Here is a 22,625-nt window from a genome sequence, read left to right on the forward strand (position 1 = left end):
TGAATACAGCTCTTGGCTTTGGCTCTGTTATAGATCCATGAGGAAAACCAAGAAGAATGTAGAGAAAAGCAGCTGGAACCAATCCTTTTCCCCCAATAACACAGTTACACCAGCCTCATTGGTTTTGTTACTTTATTGAAAGTGGCAGATCCCTTTCAATGTTTTTGAAAACTAAACCCATTGGTTTTGAATACTGGGCAAAGGGGTGGGGATTGTTTCCTTTAAAAAGTTTCCTCGTTACACTGCAGAGCACGTGAGGAACAACACAGGTACCTTATCAACACCTTTGCTACTGCTGTGAACAGCAACTTGAAAAGCAGCAGGGACCCTTGTGCTGGCCTGCAGCCTCTGCCTTCCCCCTCTCCAAGCCTCCTGTCTGTACATGAACTTCTCCTCCTGAGGGAAAAGTGGGTTTGTTCTGTTCTTCCTACCTGCAAGCTCTGAGCTGGCTCTCACCACAGGACTCTGCAGCAGAGAGCCAACAGCAGCACCTCTTTACTGTACAAGTTCATAGTGTTGCTGAGCCTGGCTTTATCCAGCAGGATAAATAAGGTAAAGAACACCCTACACCAGGAGCAGGGAATGTGTGGTCCCCCTGAGCTACCTGCAGCCCAGCACTTCAAATCTGCAGGTCTAAGTACCAAAAACCAAGCCTTGTTTCTAACCAAGTGGCCTGTCATTAAAAATGCTGAACAGCTCCAGCCTTTGTTCTCAGGGGCTCTGGGCTGAGCCATCTCATCCACACACAAACACCCAGGCAGAAAGAGCTGGGTCACTGAATCCTGCTGACTTCATGGGAATCTCTTCTCAGTTAGAGAGCAGCTCTCTAAGCAATCTCACAGCTATCAGGGGTTATTCTCCTCAGTCTATTTTTCTGGACCTTTAAAATGTAGATTGAAGATCTGTGTGCTTACCTGAATTAAAGATTTATAAACCAGTATGGTACAGAAAGCAAAGCTCCTGGGATACCTCAAGCAGCCAACACAGCAGTGGGTGCTGTAGTGTCTCTGCTACCAAGCACCAGCCCAGCCTTCACCTGGAGCAGAGCCAGCTGCAGTGAGCCTGAGGAGCCACAGAGGGAAGGCTGAGAAGGAGAGGGAGGCCTAGAGCAGCTTTTGGGAACCCCCAGCCCTGCCACACTGCTGTGAGCCACCCAGCTTAAGTCTTCCTGTAGAGCACAAGTTCTTGCATCCAAAGCTGCTCTGTAGTGTCCTTCTGTCCTGTGAACCAAAGCCCTGCAGCTCTTGTGTCCCCCACTCCTCTTTTTAACCCTTCTGCCCGCTGTGGGCCTGCCCAGGGACAGGAACTGCACAGCTCCCACAGCAAATCCAACACCCCCTTTGCCTCCTGCTCCCTGCAGACCCAAGGCAAGTTCTGCTGTTGCCTGAAATAGGTGAACTAAGGCCTAACACAAAACGATGTCCCAGAGCCAACAAAAGAACAATCAGCAAACCCTCCTATGAAATGACAGGCTGGGAAAGAGCAACTGTATCAGCTCAGCTGCTGCAGCACTGAGAGTGTTGTTCCTTGTGTGTGAAGGGCTTGAAGTGATCCTCCAGAACCACTGGAGAGCTGCTCTGACTCTCCCAGAGGCCCTACACACCTGGAGAGCTTCCCAACATCCCTGCACTCACACAAGACTGCTCACAAACACTTCTTTAGGAAGGGCAGGACACTAAACCCATCAGACTTGCTTGTGAAACATCCATCAATGGAAGAGAATCTCCCTTTTTCCAGCAGCCAGGCATTTACCAGAAACAAGCTGTGAATCAAACCAAGCCAAAATGGACACATCCATTGTAGGAAAACAATTAAAAACTGCATTGATTACATTGTAAAAACAATTAGACCACCCATCTCGGGTTCTGCAAAAGGTCTAAATTGTACTTGCATTGCAAACCCCACCCTGGGTTATCATGGAAACATGGCTAACATGAAGGCTCTGAAATGTCTTGGGGTCCATCACAATGTCACATCCAACAGATGGTGGTCTGGATTAGAGATGTAGTTCTTATGAAGCTGGAAAAATTCCTTCCCCCCTGGCAGCAGCAGCAGCAGCAGGGAAGGTGTCAGCGGGCAGAGCTCAGGTGGTTCCGACTGTGTGAAAACCTGCAAGGAACAGGGGACAAGGGACACTGGGCAGGGCTGCTGCCTCTGGCCCCACTGCCAGGTTTTGCAGTGCTGACAGACAACACCAGCATTTTTAACAAAAAGCCAAGGTGGTTTGGTGCTTCTTCAGCTTTCAAGACTCAGTTTCAACCTAATAAGTAGTTTTCAGCACTGATGTTTTATGGTAAAGAAAGCAAGCAGGTCTTTGAAGTTCTGCAAGCCCCACAAAAAAAACCAATTATCATGTGCTTCTGCCCTGTGCAGCAGTGTCATTTCTAGGCTGACAGAAGTGAATGATGCTGGAAGCTGTCTGCAGTCACCCACACAAATCTACCTGCACCTCCTGCTCACTCTACCTGGCTGCCACAGTGGGGATCAGTGAAAGGCTGGATTCAATCTGAGACACCTTTTCCAACCTTAATGACTCTCTTGTATTCAATAGGAACCTGAGTTACAGCACAAACATTAACCCACCAGAAAGAAATGCTTAGAAACCTGAGCTCAAGGGTGTAAAGACTGTTTGAGTTGTGTTTATAGGGGCAGCTTCTTTTGGTATGGTAAAACACTTCCAGCCTGCTAACCAGGGAGGAGTCAAATGTTAAGTTTCTCTCATGGTAAGGAAAGGGTGAGATTTAGGGAGAAAAGCCAAATTCATGTTAAATAAAGCCTGGTAAATCTGTGACCAGGTTAGCTGTGCTGGTACCTGCAACACAAGGATGTGACTGGACTTGGTGCCAGCAATGGAGCCAAGTTTGACCCAGCAAAGAACTAAATTCTAGCAGCCTACATTCCTTCCCTGGTTTAATAAATAATTCTTGCAGGAAAAGTACACTTTTGTGTACACCTAAAGGTGGGCAAGCAGTGACTAGCTGCACGTAGTGCTTTAAAGCACATTCCCTGCAATGAAACAGGTATTTATTAACAGAAACTTTCTATTCCAGAAGCAAACCCAGTGAGATTTTGCACAGTCCTTGCTGCCTGGGTAATGAGACCAGCAGGACACCATGTGAACGTAGATTTATGTGCAAAATGAACAGCAGCACCTTTCTGTGCCCTACAACATACACCTACACTACAGAAACCTGTCCAGTGTGAGGAAAGGCTTCTGAGGCAAAGGGACTGTTGCCATGGAATGCAAGCAGTCAGAAGAAGTTCACTTTTGTCTGTGTGGACTTGGCCCAGCTGTCAGTGGCAGCTCCACCCCAGCTCACCTTTGGACCCTCTCCACCATGTGTGCTATCAGTTTGTCAGAGATGCCAGGGCAGGACTCCTCAGCCAAGCTGAAGGCATTCTCCAGCTCCTCCATGGCTCCCACGTTGCCTCCAGTCTGCTTGTGCTTATCTTTGAGCTGCAACCCAGAAACAGAGCATCAGGTCCTTGTTTTGTTGCAGAAAGCACAGGTCAAGAAGTGCAGCACTGACATAAAGACTCTTTCCCACTCCACCAGGGTGTAGGAGGACACCACATTCCACTTAAACAAACCAAAACCAACTCATTTGTAGGTCAGCAAGGTAGAAATCCAATGCCTGGGGTTCAAATTAGCCTCCAGGTACTAAAGGCAATCAAAGCCCTTACCTAATAGGATGCATTCTTAAACTAAATGTTGTAAGGAATGGACCAACAGCCCTGAAAAGTCATCACAGCACAAAGAACTCCAGGTGTACCTGAAGCAGTACAATCACTTTGCTGCTAATGACAGCCCAGCACCCAGACACACACTCAGGCTGGGCTGAATACACCCAGTGCCAGGAGTCAGTCAGCACCACTTCTAACAACCACAGAAAAGCCTTGAGCTGCTTCTAGTGACTGGGAGGCCACAGAAAACTGCCACACAGGGATCCTGAGCCCCTGGGCTTCCAACACTCCCCTCTAAGAGAGCTTTACCCAGGGGGCAGGGGAAGAAAGTGCACGCACTAAGAGCTCCACAAACAGCACCCTCCCTCACCAGTTCACATCTCTCATGGCCTCTACTTGCACAAGTTTCCAGCTGTTAACTTGAAATAGCCACAGCTCTGTTGAGAGGGAACCTGACAGGTCACTGCTGCTGAGCCTGAAGGAGTTGCTGTTGGAAATCCTACATTTCCACCCCCACCTTCTTCCCACAAGCTGCTGATCTGACAGCCCCTTCCCCAGGGCACCAGCACACAAGGAGCTGAACAACACTCCAGCATCCTGCTGAACAAGCAATGTCTGGTCCAGTTCAATGAAGCTCTCATCAGGCCCTGCTGATTAAAGGGCTTTACATAAGCCTTGCAGTTCTTTCCCTCAATTCCAGGATCAACCTTTCCTGTTGATGGAGCTCACCTTTTCTCAGAAAGCAGAACATTGTGAATGCTAATCCCCAGCTGCAGTCATGCCTGTGCACCAATTCCCTGCTGGGAACAAACAGTTCCCAGCCAAAAAGAGCCACTGCCTCCTCAGAGGGGCACTGTTCCCTGCCACAAAGCTGGGGGAACAACCCACACACACCTCTGCTCAGTCAGAGTGGCAGGGGCATGGAGAGCAGCTCAGTTACTCATCAAGGATACTGATTTCATAGCTGTGATGCTACAGCCAAGGATTTGATGTGTACCCAGCAAAGGCTGCCTGCCTCAGAACAAGCACAGGGTCTGTCTGTCCTGGAGGTAAGGAGCCAGTTTACCATCAGCCTTTGATGCCAAAGCCCCTGAACTTCAGCCCAGCAGGCTGTGATGGGAGCAGTGTGTGCTGGGCTGTCTCCTCCCACTGCAAAGAGCTCTCTGGAGGCTTGCAGGAGTTACAGCACTGCACTGAGCTCAACCTCACCAGGCTGAAAAAGTCATTTTACCTCCCTGCCCCACAATGCTTCCAGATTTGCAGCTACCCACACCTGTTAATTGTTGTCTTATGTATCAAGAGTTCTCCTATCATTATAGTGCAAGGATTCCATAGCACCAGAGTTTCACATCTCCTTGATGTTTCTCACAGGCAGCTCCTCTAAGCACTGACTGTTCCTGGTCCTTGCAGCAGCCAACTGATTCCAGTTCCCACCAATTCACTCTTTTATAACACTGTTCCTATTGCCTACAGCTGTGACCTGGTAAAGTCAGGCCTGCTCCTGATCTTTAGTAATTGGCTCAGCTGCAACTCTTTAGGGGATAAGATTACATTCTGTACCACCTTCATTTACCCATGCTGTGTTCCCCTACAGTTAATGGCTCCTCATGAGCTGTTCTCAGTGTTACATCCAATAACTCACATGCAGGAAGGCAGGTGACAGATTACAAAGAACATCTCAGTCAGATTTCCATTCACAATCCCAGCTTCAGACCCTTTAGGGAATGAGGGAATCAAACCTAGCTGGTTTAAAATGCAATCATACAACAGTGAGGAGGACAAAGTTTTCAGTTCCTTCCTATCAATAGCAAAGAATAACACATGCAACCAGCAGAGAAGCAGATTTCCAACCTGGAGAAGTTTTCTTTCAAGGCCCCTCTACTGCACACAAAAGCCAGGTTATTTCTGAGACTGCCCAGAACCTTCCTGCTCCTAATTTTGCTCAATGAGATTTTCAGAGCCAGCGAAAGTCTAATCAAAGGAAAGGGAGATCAAAAAACTGGGGCAAGGGAATCAAACCAGCAGAAATGAAATGTCTGAGAAGCCACTTCCTGCCTGGAACTGGTGCAGCAAGGTGAGTAAGGAAAAGCACAAACTGCATTTACAGCCACAGCCCTGAGCACTCTGCCCCAGGGGGCTCCTAAAGTGAACAGAGACCCAGACATCACCCAGACATCAGTGACTGTGCTGCACAAACTGCATCACAAACCAGCATGGCTTTAATGTGGCTTCATCTCATAGCTCTGGGCCTACAAGGTCAGTGCCCTCATGCTCTGACTCTGAAAGTCAAAGCACAGAGAGCCTGGTCAGATACACTCCCAATTTCCAAAGCAGAGTGGTCTCAGGAGCCTGCATTTCAGAATGACCTCTGGTGCCTGCCATGCAGCAAACCCTCCTTCCACAGAGCAGCACACCTGACAAAACAAAGCTAGAAACTATTCCTGGGAAAAGCACAGCTCTGTGCTAGGCCATGCCATCAGGATCCAGAAGAGGAACTCCTCAGGAGCAGGAAAGGGTGTCTGTCACCAGCAGCTCAGGAACAGAACCCTGACAGGCAGCTTCTAATTGATTTCTTCCAAAGCATAATCTCCTGGAAAGAGCAACCAGATCTCATAGCCAGCAGCCCCCTGATGATTTTCCTCCTCTTCCCTGACAGCATCACCCAGCTGTGAAGGTGATGCTGACACAGACACCACCCTATCATTAATGGCAGCTCTTACTCCAACTCCACATCCCCATCCAGACCACCAGGCAGGGCAACTGGGTCAGTTTTCTAAACAGATTTTCTCTGCCTGCCTTCCAGAAGCTGGGTGGCAGGGAACTCCCTGGTCTTGGCATTCTACCAACAGCAGTCTGTACAGATCAAGAAATGGTCCAGTAACCAGCACAGCCAATTCCTGCTCTAACCCACCCACCTTCCCCTCAGTAACTCTGCTGTGGACATGCACAGTGACAGGCAGCTCTAAGAGGAGCTGCACTTCAGCCACAGACATCAGAGTCTGGAGCTGCCCAGGCACCAGCAAGCCTAAGATGCAGGTAAGAGACAGATACTCCTCTATCAGATCCTCACCAGAACACAGATTGCCAGAAGGGTAATGCCTTTCTTCCAACACAGGTGTTTTCAGGAGGACACACCAGGGACACACTCACTCTCCCCACATATGGTCTAGCCCTCTGAACTGGTACAAATACTTCAGAGTCCCTTAACCCCACTAGACACCTCTCCACACCTCCCTTCTCCAAATCCTTCCCATTTATCCATGTCAGGTATCTCTTCATCTCCAACCAGCAGAGACACCAAGAAGGTTCTACTCACCTCCCCAAAAACTGGGTGAACAAGTGTGGAGAGACACTGTGACCGTGGCTGCCTCTTGATGGGCTCAGTAGGCTGGAAAGCAACAAGAGAAGTTACAAGCACAGGGAAAAGCTTCCAGGGCACATGAAATATTCAGCCTTTGGTGAATTCACAGCACCTCCACAGCAATCCCATCACCAGATCTTGGGAAAGCCACAAATCACAGTGCCCTGGATGATGTGGAAGAGGCAGCTCTGGTGCACCAGCCTTTGGTGCCAGACTGAAGTAAATTTCAGACAGAAGATGAGGGCATGGTGGCTTCCCCAAGACACCCAAAAGCTCATGGTAGTTCAGTCCACTTGAGAAAGACCAGACAGCACACAGACCTTCTGGGAACCATGCAGAGCCATTCCTTTGTGCAGCTTGCTCAAGGAATTGGGGCGAATGGTTGGTGGGAATGTCCAGATTGGACCCTGGTCTCCATCCTCTGCATCTCCATCACTGCAAATGAAAAGGGGAAAGTCAAGATTCAGCTCCATACATTGGGGTTTGCCCACACTTTCCCAGAAACACAAGTTCTCCCCACCTGACTGCCATATTGCTGCAGGCCTTCAGGCTTTTCCCTATCCCAGAAAAAATTCTGAAGAGAAACCACTTAAGTCTCTACTACATCTATAGAGCATCAAAGAGATCTGAGCTAAGTACTGCATCATGTTTCCAAATCACCTCTCTGATCCAGCCAGCTTGAAGAAGTTTCTAGTACTACTTAAATTTAGGAGAATTTCAAGACAACCCAAGCTCACAATGTGAGGGACCAGACTTAGATGTCAGAAGCCAATTTCCCCAAGTACTTGGTCACTTGAGTGCTGTCACACGTGAAGAGCAGCTCTGTGACAACATTCTGGCAATGAAGTGCCCTTTCCCCACCCAAGGCCCATAACCTGACTGTCCTGCATGGCAGTGCAAAGATTTCCCCTGACTACACATCCACACCAACACAGCCCTCACCACAGTTCCTAAAGCCTGGAGCTCTTGTACTTAATGAAGGGTGCATAAAATACAGGCCACAAGAGCCCTGTTCTACTGGTTACACACAGATAATGTTTTGTGTCAGTACTTTGATTCCTTACACTCAGCAAAGAGGCTCCACAGGTTAGGACCAGAACAGAGAACAGAGTCCCACTGAACAGGAGGTAACAGCACTCACTTGCTGCCACAAACAAAAGCTCCAAGGTAAGATCTCAGGTGGGAAAAGGACCTGAGCTGTTTGCAGTAGGCCACCCTGGGGCAAGCAGGGGCAGCCTCCATGCCAAAGATGCACGTACATGTCAGAGTCCCCAGAGCTGGAATCCTCCCCGTGGCCCTCTGACTTCCAGCGCTTGAAGCGGTCGATGAGCTCCATGAGGAACGAGGTTTTCTTGGTGTAGCGTGTGATGAACTTGTGCTTCAGCAATTCTTTAGCTGTTGGCCTCTGGAGCAGAAAAGGAAAGCATGTCACATCTAACCATCCCTGCACACTGAACACACACTCACTGACTGCTGCTGGAGTCACAGAATATCCTGAGATGGAAGGGATGCACAAGGATCATCAAATCCAACTCCTGGCCTTGCTCAGGACAGCCCCCAACAATGCCACCAATCTCCAACAAAGTCCCTGAGAGTTTTATCCAAATATTCCTTGAACTCTTGGCAGCCTGGAGGCCATGACACTGCCCTCAGGAGCTTGTTCCAGTGCCCAACCAGCCTCTGGGGGAAAAGCCTTTTCCTAACATCCAACCTAAAGCTCCCCTGACACTGCCTCATGCATTCCCTTAGGTCCCACTGCTGATCAGAGAGAAGTGATCAGTGCTCTCCCCTCCATGTCCCCTCATGTGTCCATCCTGTAAGCTCAGCAATTCTCTCTCTGCAATTCTGGAACCTTCCTGTTGAAGGCATTTTTAACCTCTGCTGCTTTTCCCAAATGCACAGGTGGGCAGCAATACTCACAAATCTAGGATCCTTATTGAGGCAGGCTTCCACAAACTCCTTGAAGGGCTTGCTGTGGTGACCCTCAAGTGTTGGAGGGTTGTTTTTGGGGATCAAGAAGAGAACCCTCATAGGATGCAAGTCAGAATTTGGAGGCTCTCCCTTTGCTAGTTCAATGGCTGTGATCCCAAGTGACCAGATGTCTGCCTGGAAAAGAGAAGAAAAAGAACCCAGAACAGCAAGGAACAATTCTAAAACATGAAAGCACAGTTTTAGGACAGCTAACCACATAAATCAGGTGGGGCATTTCATGTCTGATATACAAACTTCTTCAGCAGAAGAACAGAAACTTCTGCATCATAACAGAAAAGAATAATTCCTGCAGTAAGCAGCACTTCCAACCTCATGCATGGCAGCCCCAAGCAGCAATCCTGCCCCCAGCTCACCTTGAAGTCATAAGCAGACTGTTTGATGACCTCTGGTGCCATCCAGAATGGAGTCCCCACAAAGGTGTTTCTCTTGATCTGGGTGTCTGTCAGCTGGCCAGCCACCCCAAAGTCAGCCAGTTTCACATCTCCTTGTTCTGAGAGCAGCACATTGGCAGCTGTATGCACAAATAAGAAACTGAGTCTGCTGGGCTCTGAATCACCTCCAGCCCACACAGACTGAATACTGAGCAGAGCCCTCCTGGGGGATCCCCCTTCACCCCAGTGATAACCCTCAGCCTGGATTTCCAGCCTCAGACCCATTCTCATGCTCTGAACTCCACTGGGTAACATGGAACAAGCTCAGGCACTTTCTTGGATCAGGAGGGGAATATTGCTAAGGTAGGAGCAGGGGGTAGATGTGAAGGACCACACCATCAATTAGATGTTGTTCACACAGAAAAGGGAGGGTGTAACACACTCTAATGCTCCTGATTTTTTTTCCAGAGTAGCATTCAGCCCAAGTTAAACAGCAGATCCTTCTAAAGAGCCCAAGGCCCACTCTTGTACTGGTTCCCACTCACTGATAAGACTGTAACATTGTGCAAGCTTGGGAATGGGGCTTTCATTCTGAGACCCCACCTAACAACCTTCAGCATTTCCCCACCACTGGCAGACAACAGCCCTACACATCCTGCAGTGCTAGAAACATGCAGTCTCAGCAACAAAATCTTTTCTCCCAATCTCCCTGCATGAGGTTTCTGTGCCCTGCTCACGCCCCCTCCTGCAGGGGGGTCAGAGCAGAGAGCACCTGGCCCAGCTCCACAGCTCTGTCCCTCCATCCTCCTGCAGAACTTTGGTGCTCTGGGCTTGTTGGGACACTGCTCTTGGAGAGGCAGATGCCAGCTCTGTACACCACACGTGGCCAGGGACTATAAAAAACAGCAACAGGATAAGCTGACACAAGCTGCCCTGATTTTCTAGGGCAGTGAACCCTGCCTGAGGACAGCTCACTCCTGCTGTGAGCTACAAGCACAATAACCAGCACACACACCCTTGGGGTCCAGCAGAAAAGCAAATGTCCAGACACAAGTCAGCTAATATCTGAGCATGCCTTTCACTGACTCCTTCAGTTCAGCTCCAAACTCCAAGTGCCAGAGGAGAGCTCTGATCCTCACTGCTACTCTAAACCCCAAAGACATGAAAAGCATGAGTTGTAATACAGTGACAAGCATCAGATTCACAAAACAGCAACCCAACAAGAAGAGCAGCACTGAGAAACAGTCTTTGAAAGCTTGCAGATTATGGTGAATAAAATCTCTCTGAGTATTATGTTACTAACATCCATTACAAGAAAGGGAGCTGAGCTCTTCAATCTTACCTTTGATGTCTCTGTGGATCTTCCTCTCTGAATGTAAATAATCCAAGCCCTTTAGGATTTCTCTCAGGATAGTAGCTATGTAAGTCTCCTCCAGTGGTCCTGGCTTCAGCTAAAAAAAGGCAGAAAGATGATTTAAAAGAGGGTAACTGATGCCTTGGATTTTCCAGGCTCTCAGTTTGTTACTTGGAAACCTTGGCCAAGCAGGTTGTACTCAGCAGGAAGCACCTTCCTGCACCTGATTTAGGTGCTACAAGCAGAATGCTGGTGTTTGCACCTGGCAGCATTCAATGGCAAAACTTTGGGGGATTTTCTGCTGGCCTATCAGTCTGTTAAAGGTTTTGCAAACAAAGAGCAGTTCATTCCTTACTTTGGCCTGGAAATCCACTGGCCAACAGAACATTTTAACTGTTTCTCTTGTTCAGGTCTCTCTGCCAGCATGCAAGTACTGAATTTCAGCCTCTGAGATAACAACCCTCAGGCTGTGCAGCACTATATCAAAGCTCTTCTCCTTCCCATCAGCTCTCCTCTAACCAAATCCTGCCTTCTCAGTGCAACAACTGAGGCTCCCATTACACCTTCCTCCAAGCCTCCAAGCTCAGCAGTTTTCCCTACATCATTAGCTATCCCTCTGGAAAAATGGGCATTATTGTCCTAAGGAGAAGAGAAAAATGCTGTGACAGAATACAGTGCAGTGCACCTTTGCCTGTGGATAAATTCTGCATGTGTATTCTCAAAATTTGGGGTAACTTAATCACAGACCATGACTCTGACTAGGTGAAGTACAGATTTTACTGCTCAAAACCAACTGGCTGTGCTCACTTTTCAGTTCACTGGCTCTTTCATCCCACAGCAGCACAGCATGGACAACAGTGCTGGGACAGCTGAGCCCCATGAAAACATTCCCTGAGTCCTGGGATAAGCATAACCAACGTGTGTGTCCTGCACTGTTTACCCTGGGCACAGGGCTGCCTAAGGGATGGAATGTGGCAAGTGAGTGTCTGGCTTATGGGCATTCCACAAACCAAGGCTTCAGTCAGTATTTTTCATAGTCCAGAACTTGCCACTTACCAAATCCAGGGCTGAACCTCCTCCCAGGTACTCCATGATTATCCACAGCTTAGTGCCCTGCAAGCAAGAGCACAAACCAAGAGCAAAGACAGTAATAAAAGCAGCCAGAAAAGTGAGACACCCACGAGGCAGCAACACACAAGAGTAGGTCCTGTACACAATCCCAGAGCTGCTGCACACTGCAGCTCTCAGGGGCTCAAGGAAGGAGCCCCAAGCTCCCTCTTTTCTGCTGACACAGCATTACCTGCCCCCAGCACTTTGCTAACTCTCAGTCTGCAGTTTCACCTGGGCAAATGCCCCTACAGGCACCAGACTGCCCAGCCCACAGATAAGCTTATCCCAGGCTGGAGCCCTTGAACATCTCTCCAGCAGCTCATCCAGCATAAATCCTTCTTGGCAATAGCAGGGGAGCATAGCAGCCCTTGATCTCATTAATAGAGCTGCCAGCATGAAGGGCACAATCAGCAAGACACTCTTACTCCTCAGAGAAGAGATTCCATGCTGAGGTTCCAGGGTCTCAACAGAAGATAAGCAGCAGGTCCATGAAACTACAGCAGAAGGCTGAGAAAATGCATTATGGCCTTTAAAAAATAAAGTTGGAATATTCAGGACCTGAAGAGCTCAGGAACTATTTGCTGCAGTCCCATTGTTACATTCACCTCCAGCAGCCAGCATGCATAGGCCACTTTTGATCAACACTACCTCCATCAGGGATTCCTAAACCTGCTCTCAGGGGAAGCAGTATTAGTACTCCTACACAGACTCAGTTCATATACTCTTCACCTTTTCTGATGAAATGTGAAATGAATGAGTTTCAATCTCCTCTTTTTTTCAGAGGCATAAATCCCTCAGTGGTACTGCCTTAAGACTGTGCTATTCTGGAAAAGTATTCCATCAACTTCCTCTCCAGAATTGTCCGACCAGGGAAAGTTCAGTCTTCAACAAGTCTTCAGCTTGCTCTCCAGTGAAGTGCCCTGCTCTTGGTACCACAAAGTACAGGGCACCTCATTTCCATGTGCTTAGCAAGTGCCTTAAAGCCCAGTCTGCTATCAAGTGCACATCAGTGCAGTGAGCAGAGGCACCACTGCTCCTGCTGCCATGCTGCCACTCACACATCACTTTGCAGTGCCATGTGCCACCACCCACTGCAGCATTCACAGAGCAGCTCTCACTGTCACCAGCATATTTTCTGAAAAATCCTCTTTGCCCAGGATTCTTCTCCTGGGAAGCTGAGAAGCCTCAGAGAAAAAGGTAAACAATATTATCTCATTTGTTTCTCCTGTGTTTTGCTGCTTTGGAATGTGGTTTGGAGATTGTTTATCCAGCAGGTGGTTGTTTGGTTTCATATGAATTGTTTTTACTTAATGACCAATCAGTGTCAAGCTGTGTGGGACTCTGGAGAGAGTCATGAGTTTTTCATTATTATCTTTTAGCCTTCTGATGTATTCATTTTCTATTCTTTAGTATAGTTTAGTATAGCATTCTTTAATATAATGTAGATCATAAAATAATAAATTAGCCTTCTAAGAACACGGAGTCAGATTCACCTTTCCTCCCTGAGAATACCACACCTCCCCATTCCCAAAGCACAGGCAAGGCAGCAGCCTGGTGTGTCCTACCTTCAAGTAGGAGCCATAGTAGCGGGTGATGTAGGGGCTGTCACACTGGCTGAGCACTGTGATCTCCTGCTGAATGTCCTCAATCTCATCCTCAGCCTCCTCCAGGTCAATGATCTTGATGGCCACCACCTCCTTGGTGCGGTTGTCGATGCCTTTGTACACCTCCCCAAAGGACCCCTTGCCAATCCTCTCCAGCTTGGTGAACAGCTCCTCAGGATCCACCCTGGAGTGCTAAACCAGGAGGTGGGAGAATTCCATTCAGTTCCCAGGCTGCAGAGCACCACACACACACACAGAGCTCATCTCCATATCTGTGCAGCACCCACTACCTTGATAGATTCACCTATCTTAAACAGTCTTAGAAACTTAGCACGGAATATATCCAAGATTAGAACTTTTCCACAGGTTTCCAACCCTGCAGATCACAGTGGGGGAGGAAAAGGAGGGAAGCCCAGCATGAGAATGTCAGCAAATATTGCTGTGGAAAGTGTCAACTCCACTGGGACAGGGCTGCTCAACTGCAGGCACCAACTGGTGCCTAAGCAGCTCCATGAGCAGGCATCTGTTCACACTTCAATACAGACCAGCAAGGGGTACCAGAACCAGATTCCTCCTGGAGATTTGATGAGAAAATGAGCACAAGCAAGAAGCCACATAAAAATGTTTCCCTAGTTAGCCTTCCTGCACTCAAAGACTGAAATGATTAGAAAGATCTGCACCCTTCCTTACTTGTCTGGAGGGTGAAATATTACAGTAATCTGAATTCACATTTACTGATCTCCAGGCAGCTCCCAGCACAGCTCTCCTCAGATGTTTGCAGATGGAGCCTCACATCTTTGGGAAGCTCAGCAGCAAGGAGGAGGCAGGAGAGCAGAATGGACACTCCATCTTCCAGAGCTGCCTTTCTGTACCAGTCTCTTCTCTAGCTGGCACCCTCAGATGCAAAGGCAAACAGCATCTCCTTCATTAGATAAGCACATCAACCAGGCAGTTACTAACAGAGAAATACTGACCTTTTAACAGCAGCTGCACAGTTAATTCTTTATTAAGATATGGGTAAGAAAGGGAATAAATCACAGCCACTTTCTCATGATACTTAATTCAGTCCACCTGCACATCAGGAGGTTCTACATGCCACTAAAATGCTCTTTGTGACTGGTTTTTCTGTCTTTTTTTTTTTTTTAATAGCTTGAAAAAGAACCCTGAAAAATATGGCCTGACCTTAGGAAGCAGCCAAGCCATAGAAGGAATTTTCCACACCCAGAACTTCTCAGTCTCACCTCCAACACGTCACCCAGGGAGAGTGCTCTCTCACAAGGGCCTTGAGCTGGCAGATTTTCTCAGAGAACACAGAGGCTGCATTTTTCCATCTCACACCACGTTCTAGCAGCAGGCCATCACTGAGCAGCCCAAGGTGTTGCTTAATGATTAAGCCAGTCTGTCATCACAGGTTGTTTGCCTTCTGTGCATTGCTGCAAGCCAGGCCCAGGTAAGTTTTACAGGCAGCTCACTCAACAGGATTTCCACACAAACTCCAGCCCAAGATACAGAAGGATAACCAAATATCCTTTTGCATCCATAGCAACACCCAAACAGGCTGTACTTTGAACAAATGCACTGGAAACAGACTAGAAGGGATGTTCAGAGATAAGAACTAGAGATGCATAGCAGAGACTGGAGAGAGGGAGGTGGGAAAAAGAGGATTTGAGCTTGAGAAATGTTAGGAGACAACATGAGAATGATGACCACAGGCAGGGAGAACAGTCTGACTAGTCCAGGCTCACTGCAGACCAGGAACAGCTTCCACCTGTTGATCAACTTGGAGGAAGGGGTAAGAAAGGGCCCCAAACATTATTGTGGACAATGACCTACTGCACCCTAAAAATGCCTACAACACATCAGCCACTCCCACACATCAAGGAGAAGGGAGAGAAAGAGGAGCATCTCTTAGAAGCACCTGCTCAGCTCAGAAAAGAAACATTACCCACATGAATACTGCAGGGAAGCAAATCTTCATGAAAACATTCCTCCCCTCCCATGTAACTTTCCCATGAAGTAAGAAACAGGAAAGTGGAAGTAACTGCTCCCCCCTCAGACACATCAGAGTCAGGACTGATTTCTCCAGAGCAAGACATCAAACATAAGATCACTGGCTGTGGCAGGCAGCTTTAGGGACAGCCACCACTTCATGTGGCAGGCTCTGTCATCATGGACAGCTTTGTAAACAACCTTGCAGACTTGGATGTTGGTTTATCCTGTTTTCTGTAGAACAAAGGAGTTCAGGTAGGTGTGGTGGAGGAGACAAAGCCTCTGACAAGCACACAAATTTTGCCCAAGGGACTGGGAAAACAATGTAACAGATGGGGAGGTGAGACAGGCCCACCCCATAAGGGTGGAAATATGAGGACATTTCATTTGTAGGTACTGGATTTACCTTCTCAATACTGACCTGGAAATGCTTTAGAGCTCCCAGGTGACAGGGCAAGGGTATGACTCTGTGGAGGGCCTGAGGATGAACATCCCTCAATGCACTGGCCAAAACTGCAGAAATCAGAGCCAGCAACAGAAAGAACCCAGAGAGCCAGCACAGGGCCAAGGGGTACAGAGTGACTGCAGCCACAGTTACACTGGGACACACCACACACTGCTGGAGGAGCACAGCTTGCTGATGCATTTCTTCTCTTTCTATAAACAGGGAGGAGGAAACAGGCTCATGCCCAATTCAAGCAGGTTAATGTCTGCTCAAGAGCACACCTTGTGAACACCACAGAAGAAACTGCCAGGTGGCATTTTCAGCAACTCTGAACTTCCACAACAAACTAAGATGTCCTGTCTGCAGGACATTGTTCAGAAGCCCTTGTCCATTAAAGAAAATCCAGTTTGAATCACAGAATCACAGAAATTCAAGGCTGGAAGAGACCTGTAAGATCATCAAGTCCAACCCATGTTCTAACAATTCAACTAGATCATGGCAGCAAGTGCCACATCCAGTCTTTTTTTGAACTCTTCGAGGGATGATGACTCCACCACCTCACTGGGTAGATGATTCCAGTATCTGACCACTCTTTCTGTAAAATACTTCCTTCTTAATTCTAACTTGCATCTCCCTTGGTGCAGCCTGAGACTGTGTCCTCTTGTTCTATCTGTTGTCACCCGGAGAAAGAGGCCGACCCCCAGCTCAGCACAGCCACCCTTCAGGAAGTTGAAGAGAGTGATAAGGTCACCCCTGAGTCTCCTTTTCTCCAGGCTAAACAACCCCAGCTCCCTCAGTCGTTCTTCATATGGCTTGTGCACCACATGGTGACCTGTGCTAACAAAAAGAAAGCTCAGATCTGTGGGCATAAAAGCCTCAGCATTCCATCAGAGAGCAGCACAAATCAGGAATGGAGAGCTGTGGAGCTGCACTGCTCTGTCAGGAGAGAGAAGGATGCACTCCATGAGCCTGACTTCCCCAACACACCTCCACCATAGTGAGAGCTGTAACAAGCACCATCCCTCCTTCTCCTAAATATAACTTATCTCAGTACCAGTCATCTTGTTAGAGAACCACCCTGGCTGGAAATCTGGAATTGCAGTGCTACAAACACACCTGGAAAACTTCACAGGTAGGAAGCAACAGAACCCAGATGAAATGCTTTATACCTGCTCAAATGAGCACAGTAACCCCAAGCAGCTTATGAGAACCTGTCACCTTTGCAAGTGCTCATCAGCTTGGGTCTTTCCCATTTTTCTTCCACATTCACAGAACCCATCAGAGCTGAAAAATGGAGCTCCAGCAGCAGCAGCTGCTCCTTGTCCTACACGTAAAGCCACTAAAGGATGATCACTACATTGTAACATTTTCTTTGGCTGTCTGCTTGTTACACAGCAGTTCCGAAGCAAAAAGCCTCCTGCTGCTCCTCTCCACTGAGAGCAGCCAGGCAGGCACTGGAGATGGCTCAGGCAGGCCTGGGCAGGCTTTGAGGGAGAGCACACAAGGCACCAGCTCACTCTGAGTGCAGGAAGGGAATAAGTATGAGAGGGATGGTGACAATTTCCTGGCAATGTGCTCCACTTGTGCCCTCTGGGATCCAATCTCACAGCACAGGAAAGAAGGATGCTCTGTCCTGACAGGTGTGGGAGTGTTTGCCATCCTGACTGATGATACCATGTTTTAAAACAGAGCAGCTCACTGCAGCCATCAGGAACTGCAGGGTGTTATGAGACAAGCCTGGCAGTAACACCAGCTGCTTCAGGGGGAAAGAATGGTTTTGGCAGCTCTGCCACCTCCAGCTGCTCAGACATGATAGCCACAGCCTCTGAGAAGATGTGGATAAGCACTAGAGAAGAAGGGTAAGTATCTGCCCTCATTTCAAAGCTACTGCTTGCAAAGATAAGCTGCATATTGGGAACAGAAGCAAACACCATTTGAAGCAGCTGAAGATCTTCTCTCTGGGCTGTGTCCAGCTGGATTTTACTCTCAAAATATTCAAGAGCAAGGATCACGCCTGCATTTGTTGCAAAAAACACTGAGGGGTGCTTAAACTCTTCTGGAAATGAGAACTCCTTAACCTTGGAATTGGAATCACTGTTCTACATGGGAGAGCTCTCTAAGAGAAAATTGCCAAGGCCCCAGTAGTTTATGAGCTGAAGCTGACCAGGAACACAGCAACTTCAAAGGGTTTCTGTGGAACCACAGCCACATTTAGAGTTATTTCTGACTGCAGCACTTTCCAACCAGCCACACAAACAAACAAACATTAATTCTGCTCTGCCAAACACAGTGGAAGAAGGAAGTTGGTTTTAATAGAACTCATCTGCTGTTCTCTTTCCCTCATTGCCTCCTCTGCTCCCCAGTTTCCCAGCCTGCATGATGAACACTCACCTCTGAGCTACCAAGAGTCTCTCTGGTGAAACCAGCTTTGTATCTGGAACTTTTTGAAAGCTTCCCTGTCTATATGAAATCTGTGCATAGCTCTCTGCAGCTGCCAAAACCTGGGACAGTTTGGAATTTCTGGAGTATAGAAAAGAGGGAAGTTTGTGTGCAGCACTTTGAAACACTGTTTGTCTGAAACTGCCAGCTCTCTTCACAGACAGTGTTCTTTTGCTTCAGGAGATGAAGCATTGTGTGGCCAAAAAAACCTAAATGGCTTCTCCAAGGCCAGGTAAGGAACAACAAATGTAGAAACAGAGCTCAAATCAGAGCTTTAAACATAGGAACTAACACAAATCCATCCCCTGAGAACTTCTGACCAAGACCAGGGGCCTGCAGTGCTGTGTGTTCACACAAAGGGAGCCAAGGAAAGAGAGCAGGAGCAGCTGAGGCAGGGAAATGGCAGCACAGAGGCACAGCAGCCTGGTCTAAGGTAGCTCTGCCCACACCACCAGGACTGACAATCAGAGACAAGCCAAGCCTCTGAGAGCCCAATGCCAGTCTCAGTCTGGCTTTTCACAGCACCTCCCACTGCTCCCTAAAGCCCAGGGAAGAAAACTTCAGGGCAGCTCCCAGTGCCCTCCCAGCCAGCCTCAGCTGCACCAGGGATTCCTGAAAAGGAACAGCACAGATTGGTTTTCTGTGCCAAGACCAGACACTCATGGTATGACAGGGTCTGACAATGCCTAACATTTCCATAATAAATCCAGAGCTGAGGCCACCAGAATGCTGATAAGCTTCAAGAGTGAATGCTGTGTACAAAAAAAAAGCTTCAGAGCAATCTCCTCTGCAGCTCCAGAACTGTTTTCAGCCCTAATCAGGCAGCATCCTTCCCTTTCTCTCCCAGTACAGTGACTCAGCCAGGCATTACATTCACATTTAATTCCACACACACTTTGGGGAAACAGCTGATGTGAAAGACAGCATGCAAACTGAGGTGCATTGCAAATCAATTTTAAATCAGTCAAGGTTCAGAGAAAGCATCAGCCCAAACCACTAAAGCTTTTAGTAATTCTACACCTAGAAGCAGAACAGAATAATGCCCCAAAATGGTTTAAGAAGACCTGTGCTCAGTATTGACACTTGCCAATAATCAAACACACCTCACAACCAAATTCAGAGGGAAGAAGATGCAAGCCAATACTATTAATGTGCTTTAGCTTTCAGTCCCAAATCCTGGCATCACCTTTCCACACTCCTCTTGTGAAAATGTCACCACATCAACAACATTTAACCACATCCACAGAGGCTGAGATCTCTTGGAAGAGTTATGACCCTGTATCAAATATCACTGCCTCTTATACAGCAAGGTTACAAGCACCATTTTTCTGAGACTAATGCCATGAACACGTCTTTCCATTCCCATTTCTAGACTTCCCCTTCCTAAAATGCTCAGAAAGCCAGTGACTCCTGTCTCCCTAAAAAGAACACACTTAATCCCAGAGAAAGGCTCCCCAGTGGGTGAAAAATTAACTCTCTGTATGGCTGGCAACACACCATTATCAGCCCAACACCAGGTACAGAGTCAGGCACAGGCCAATCAGCCAACAGGAGTAAGCTGAGACCTGTGCAACAGAGATAAAGAGTGGCAAAAAGTGATTTTCTGGTTATTTGTTTGAAACCCTTGTATCAAGAGCAAACACCATTGTGTAAACCCTTAAAGATGGCTTTAAAAGAAACTTTTAATCACCACTTACCTGGCTAGCAAATTCTCTCAGGTGAGCCATGCCTACAGGATGGGGTTTTTTGCAAAATCAGGTAGGATTAGGATGTTGCAGCACAGCAGGAAAGTGATGATTTCTCCACTGGTCAACTGTGACAAGCAAGAATACAGAGCTCTCAAGTCAGGTTCTTGGAAGCTGGCTCATTTCCTTAAAGAGTTACCTGCACCTTTTTTCTCTCCTTCATCTGAAGTGCTCCTTGAACCTGCCAACACGTTCTAAGTGTGCCAGGCCCTGCTTGCACAGTGCATTTCTCAGTTCTTTACAGAAATGCCTTCCAGATGTGTCAAGGAACCTCACTCTGATGTTACACACTGACCAAGTCCCAGGCTCCATTTTCCCTCAGCACGCTGCCCAGTATTATAGCTAACCCCACAGATCTATTGCCTCACCATCACCTCCAGCATCTTCCCCAGGATCATTCTCAGACAGTCATTTACTCCTGCTCCTCCTCAGCAATCCCCTCACTGGGAGCACTCCTCCACTCCCACTGTCCCCACTACAGCTCAGCTGCTCAGCACACACCTTCCTCTCCAGGGAGCCCCAGCCCTGCACCTCACACCTCTCCCTACATGGAGCCCCAGCCCTGCTCTTCACACCTTCCTCTTCAGGGAACCCCAGCCCTGCTCAGCACACACCTCCCTCTTCAGGGAACACCAACCCTGCTCCTCACACCTTTCCCTTCAGGGAGCCCCAGCCCCGCACCTCACACCTTTCCCTTCATGGAGCCCCATCCCTGCTCCTCACACCTTTCCCTTCATGGAGCCCCAGCCCTGCTCCTCACACCTTTCCCTTCAGGGAATCCCATCCCTGCTCCTCACACCTTTCTCTTCATGGACCTCCATCCCTGCACCTCACACCTTTCCCTTCATGGAGGCCCATCCCTGCACCTCACACCTTTCCCTTCATGGAGCCCCATCCCTGCACCTCACACCTTTCCCTTCATGGAGCCCCAGTCCCGCACCTCACACCTTCCTCTTCATGGACCCCCATCCCTGCACCTCACACCTGTCCCTTCATGAAGCCCCAGCCCCGCACCTCACACCTTTCCCTTCATGGAGCCCCATCCCTGCTCCTCACACCTTTCCCTTCATGGAGCCCCATCCCTGCTCCTCACACCTTTCCCTTCATGGACCCCCATCCCTGCACCTCACACCTTCCTCTTCATGGACCCCCATCCCTGCATCTCACACCCTTTCCTTCATGGAGCCCCATCCCTGCACCTCACACCTTTCTCTTTAGGCAGCCCCAGCCCTGCATCTCACACCTTTCCCTTCATGGACCCCCATCCCTGCTCCTCACACCTTTCCCTTCACGGAACCCCAGCCCTGCACCTCACACCTTTCCCTTCATGGAGCCCCAGTCCCGCACCTCGCCGCTTCTGCTCTCCTCAGGGGCCCTTCCCTCCCTGCACCCCAGCCACAGCTGAGCCCCAACCCAGCCCGGCCCCTCGGCCCGGCCCTCTCCAGGCCCCCGACCCCCGCATCCCCCGTCACGGTGCCGCCCCACAGCCGCCCTCCACCCCCACTCCCGTCACGGACACCTCGTCCCGCCTCACACCTCAGAGATCTCCCCCCTCCCGCGTCCCCCTCGCCATCATGGGCTACTCAGCGCGCCCCGCCCGGCACCCTCACAGTCCCTCCGTGGCTCATCGCCGCGGGCCCGCCCGGCCCTGGGCGCCGCCGCACCTACGGGCAGCGCGGCGCGGCCGTCGGGAGCGCCATGCCGGGCCCTGGCGCACGGAGCCGCCGCCGCCCCGGGCTGCCCCGCGACACCAGGCGCGGCGGGGGGGGAGCGCCGGGCCGGGCGCAACAACACGGCGCGGCGGCGGGGGAGGCCGCGCCGCGCGGCACGCCGGGAGGTGTAGTTTCCACGCCGCTCCACCCAGCAGTGGAATGGCGTTCCTGGACTGCAATACCCAGAATGCCGCGCGAGCAGCGGCGGGGCGGAGTCGCAGGGCGGGGCGGTGGCGCGGGGGTGGATGGGGCGGGGAGTCCTGAGGCGCCGGGGGCGGGCGCTGCCCGGCCCAGCGGCTCCGCAGCCCCCGCGTCCCGGCGGGCAGGAGGTGGCGGGACAGCCGCTCTTGTGCTCCCGGCCCAGCCTCACGGGGCTTTCCTCTTGCCAGCCCTTACGGGACTGTGCCCGGGAGCCCCCCGGGTGGCGCCAGGCAGGCCCGCCCTCAGCTGTTCTGCCCGCTGCTCGCCGTGAGGGTGAGGGGCTGTCCCCTGCCGGTGCCCCGAGGGGACCGGAGCTCCCTCTTGGCCTCGTTCTCTGCCGGGTTGGGTTTTCCTTCACGTGCTGTAATGTCAGTGACTGATTCACGTTTTTCAAAGGAAGAAAAAAAAAAAATCTAAATTTTGTTAGCTTCTTGCCAGGCAGCTTTAACGCTGGTTCTGCACTGAACAAACCAGGCACAGCTCTTCCCTGGTGCTGACACACGAAGCCTTTATCACAACCGGCTGCTTCTAATGGGGAGCTGGTGCTGCTCTGAAGCACAGGTGAGCTTAGCAAGAGGAGCAGCCCTGGTGTGGAAAGTGTGTATTTTATGATTGGCT

General features: G+C 49.6%; 1 protein-coding gene across 3 annotated transcripts; it reads right to left on the reverse strand.

The window, feature by feature from the left end:
• Positions 1-118: 118 nt before the first annotated feature.
• STK25 (serine/threonine kinase 25) lies at positions 119-21,843 on the reverse strand. Of its 3 annotated transcripts, none has more exons than XM_063166601.1 (12): positions 21,759-21,843; positions 20,047-20,162; positions 13,438-13,668; positions 11,819-11,875; positions 10,751-10,859; positions 9,391-9,548; positions 8,966-9,151; positions 8,305-8,450; positions 7,366-7,480; positions 7,001-7,072; positions 3,321-3,457; positions 119-2,109 (listed from the first exon to the last, which is right to left on the reverse strand). In XM_063166601.1, the coding sequence occupies exons 2-12, from the start codon at positions 20,074-20,076 to the stop codon at positions 2,070-2,072; spliced, it is 1,281 nt and encodes a 426-aa protein (XP_063022671.1). In that variant the 5' UTR covers positions 20,077-20,162; positions 21,759-21,843; the 3' UTR covers positions 119-2,069. The 3 variants fall into 3 exon arrangements, with proteins under 3 accessions (XP_063022671.1, XP_063022673.1, XP_063022672.1); XM_063166603.1 differs by having other exon boundaries at positions 21,763-21,782; XM_063166602.1 differs by having other exon boundaries at positions 21,705-21,765.
• Between the last annotated feature and the right edge of the window lie 782 nt (positions 21,844-22,625).

The sequence above is a fragment of the Melospiza melodia genome, chromosome 12 (genome assembly GCF_035770615.1).
Source record: "Melospiza melodia melodia isolate bMelMel2 chromosome 12, bMelMel2.pri, whole genome shotgun sequence".
NCBI lineage: Eukaryota > Metazoa > Chordata > Aves > Passeriformes > Passerellidae > Melospiza > Melospiza melodia.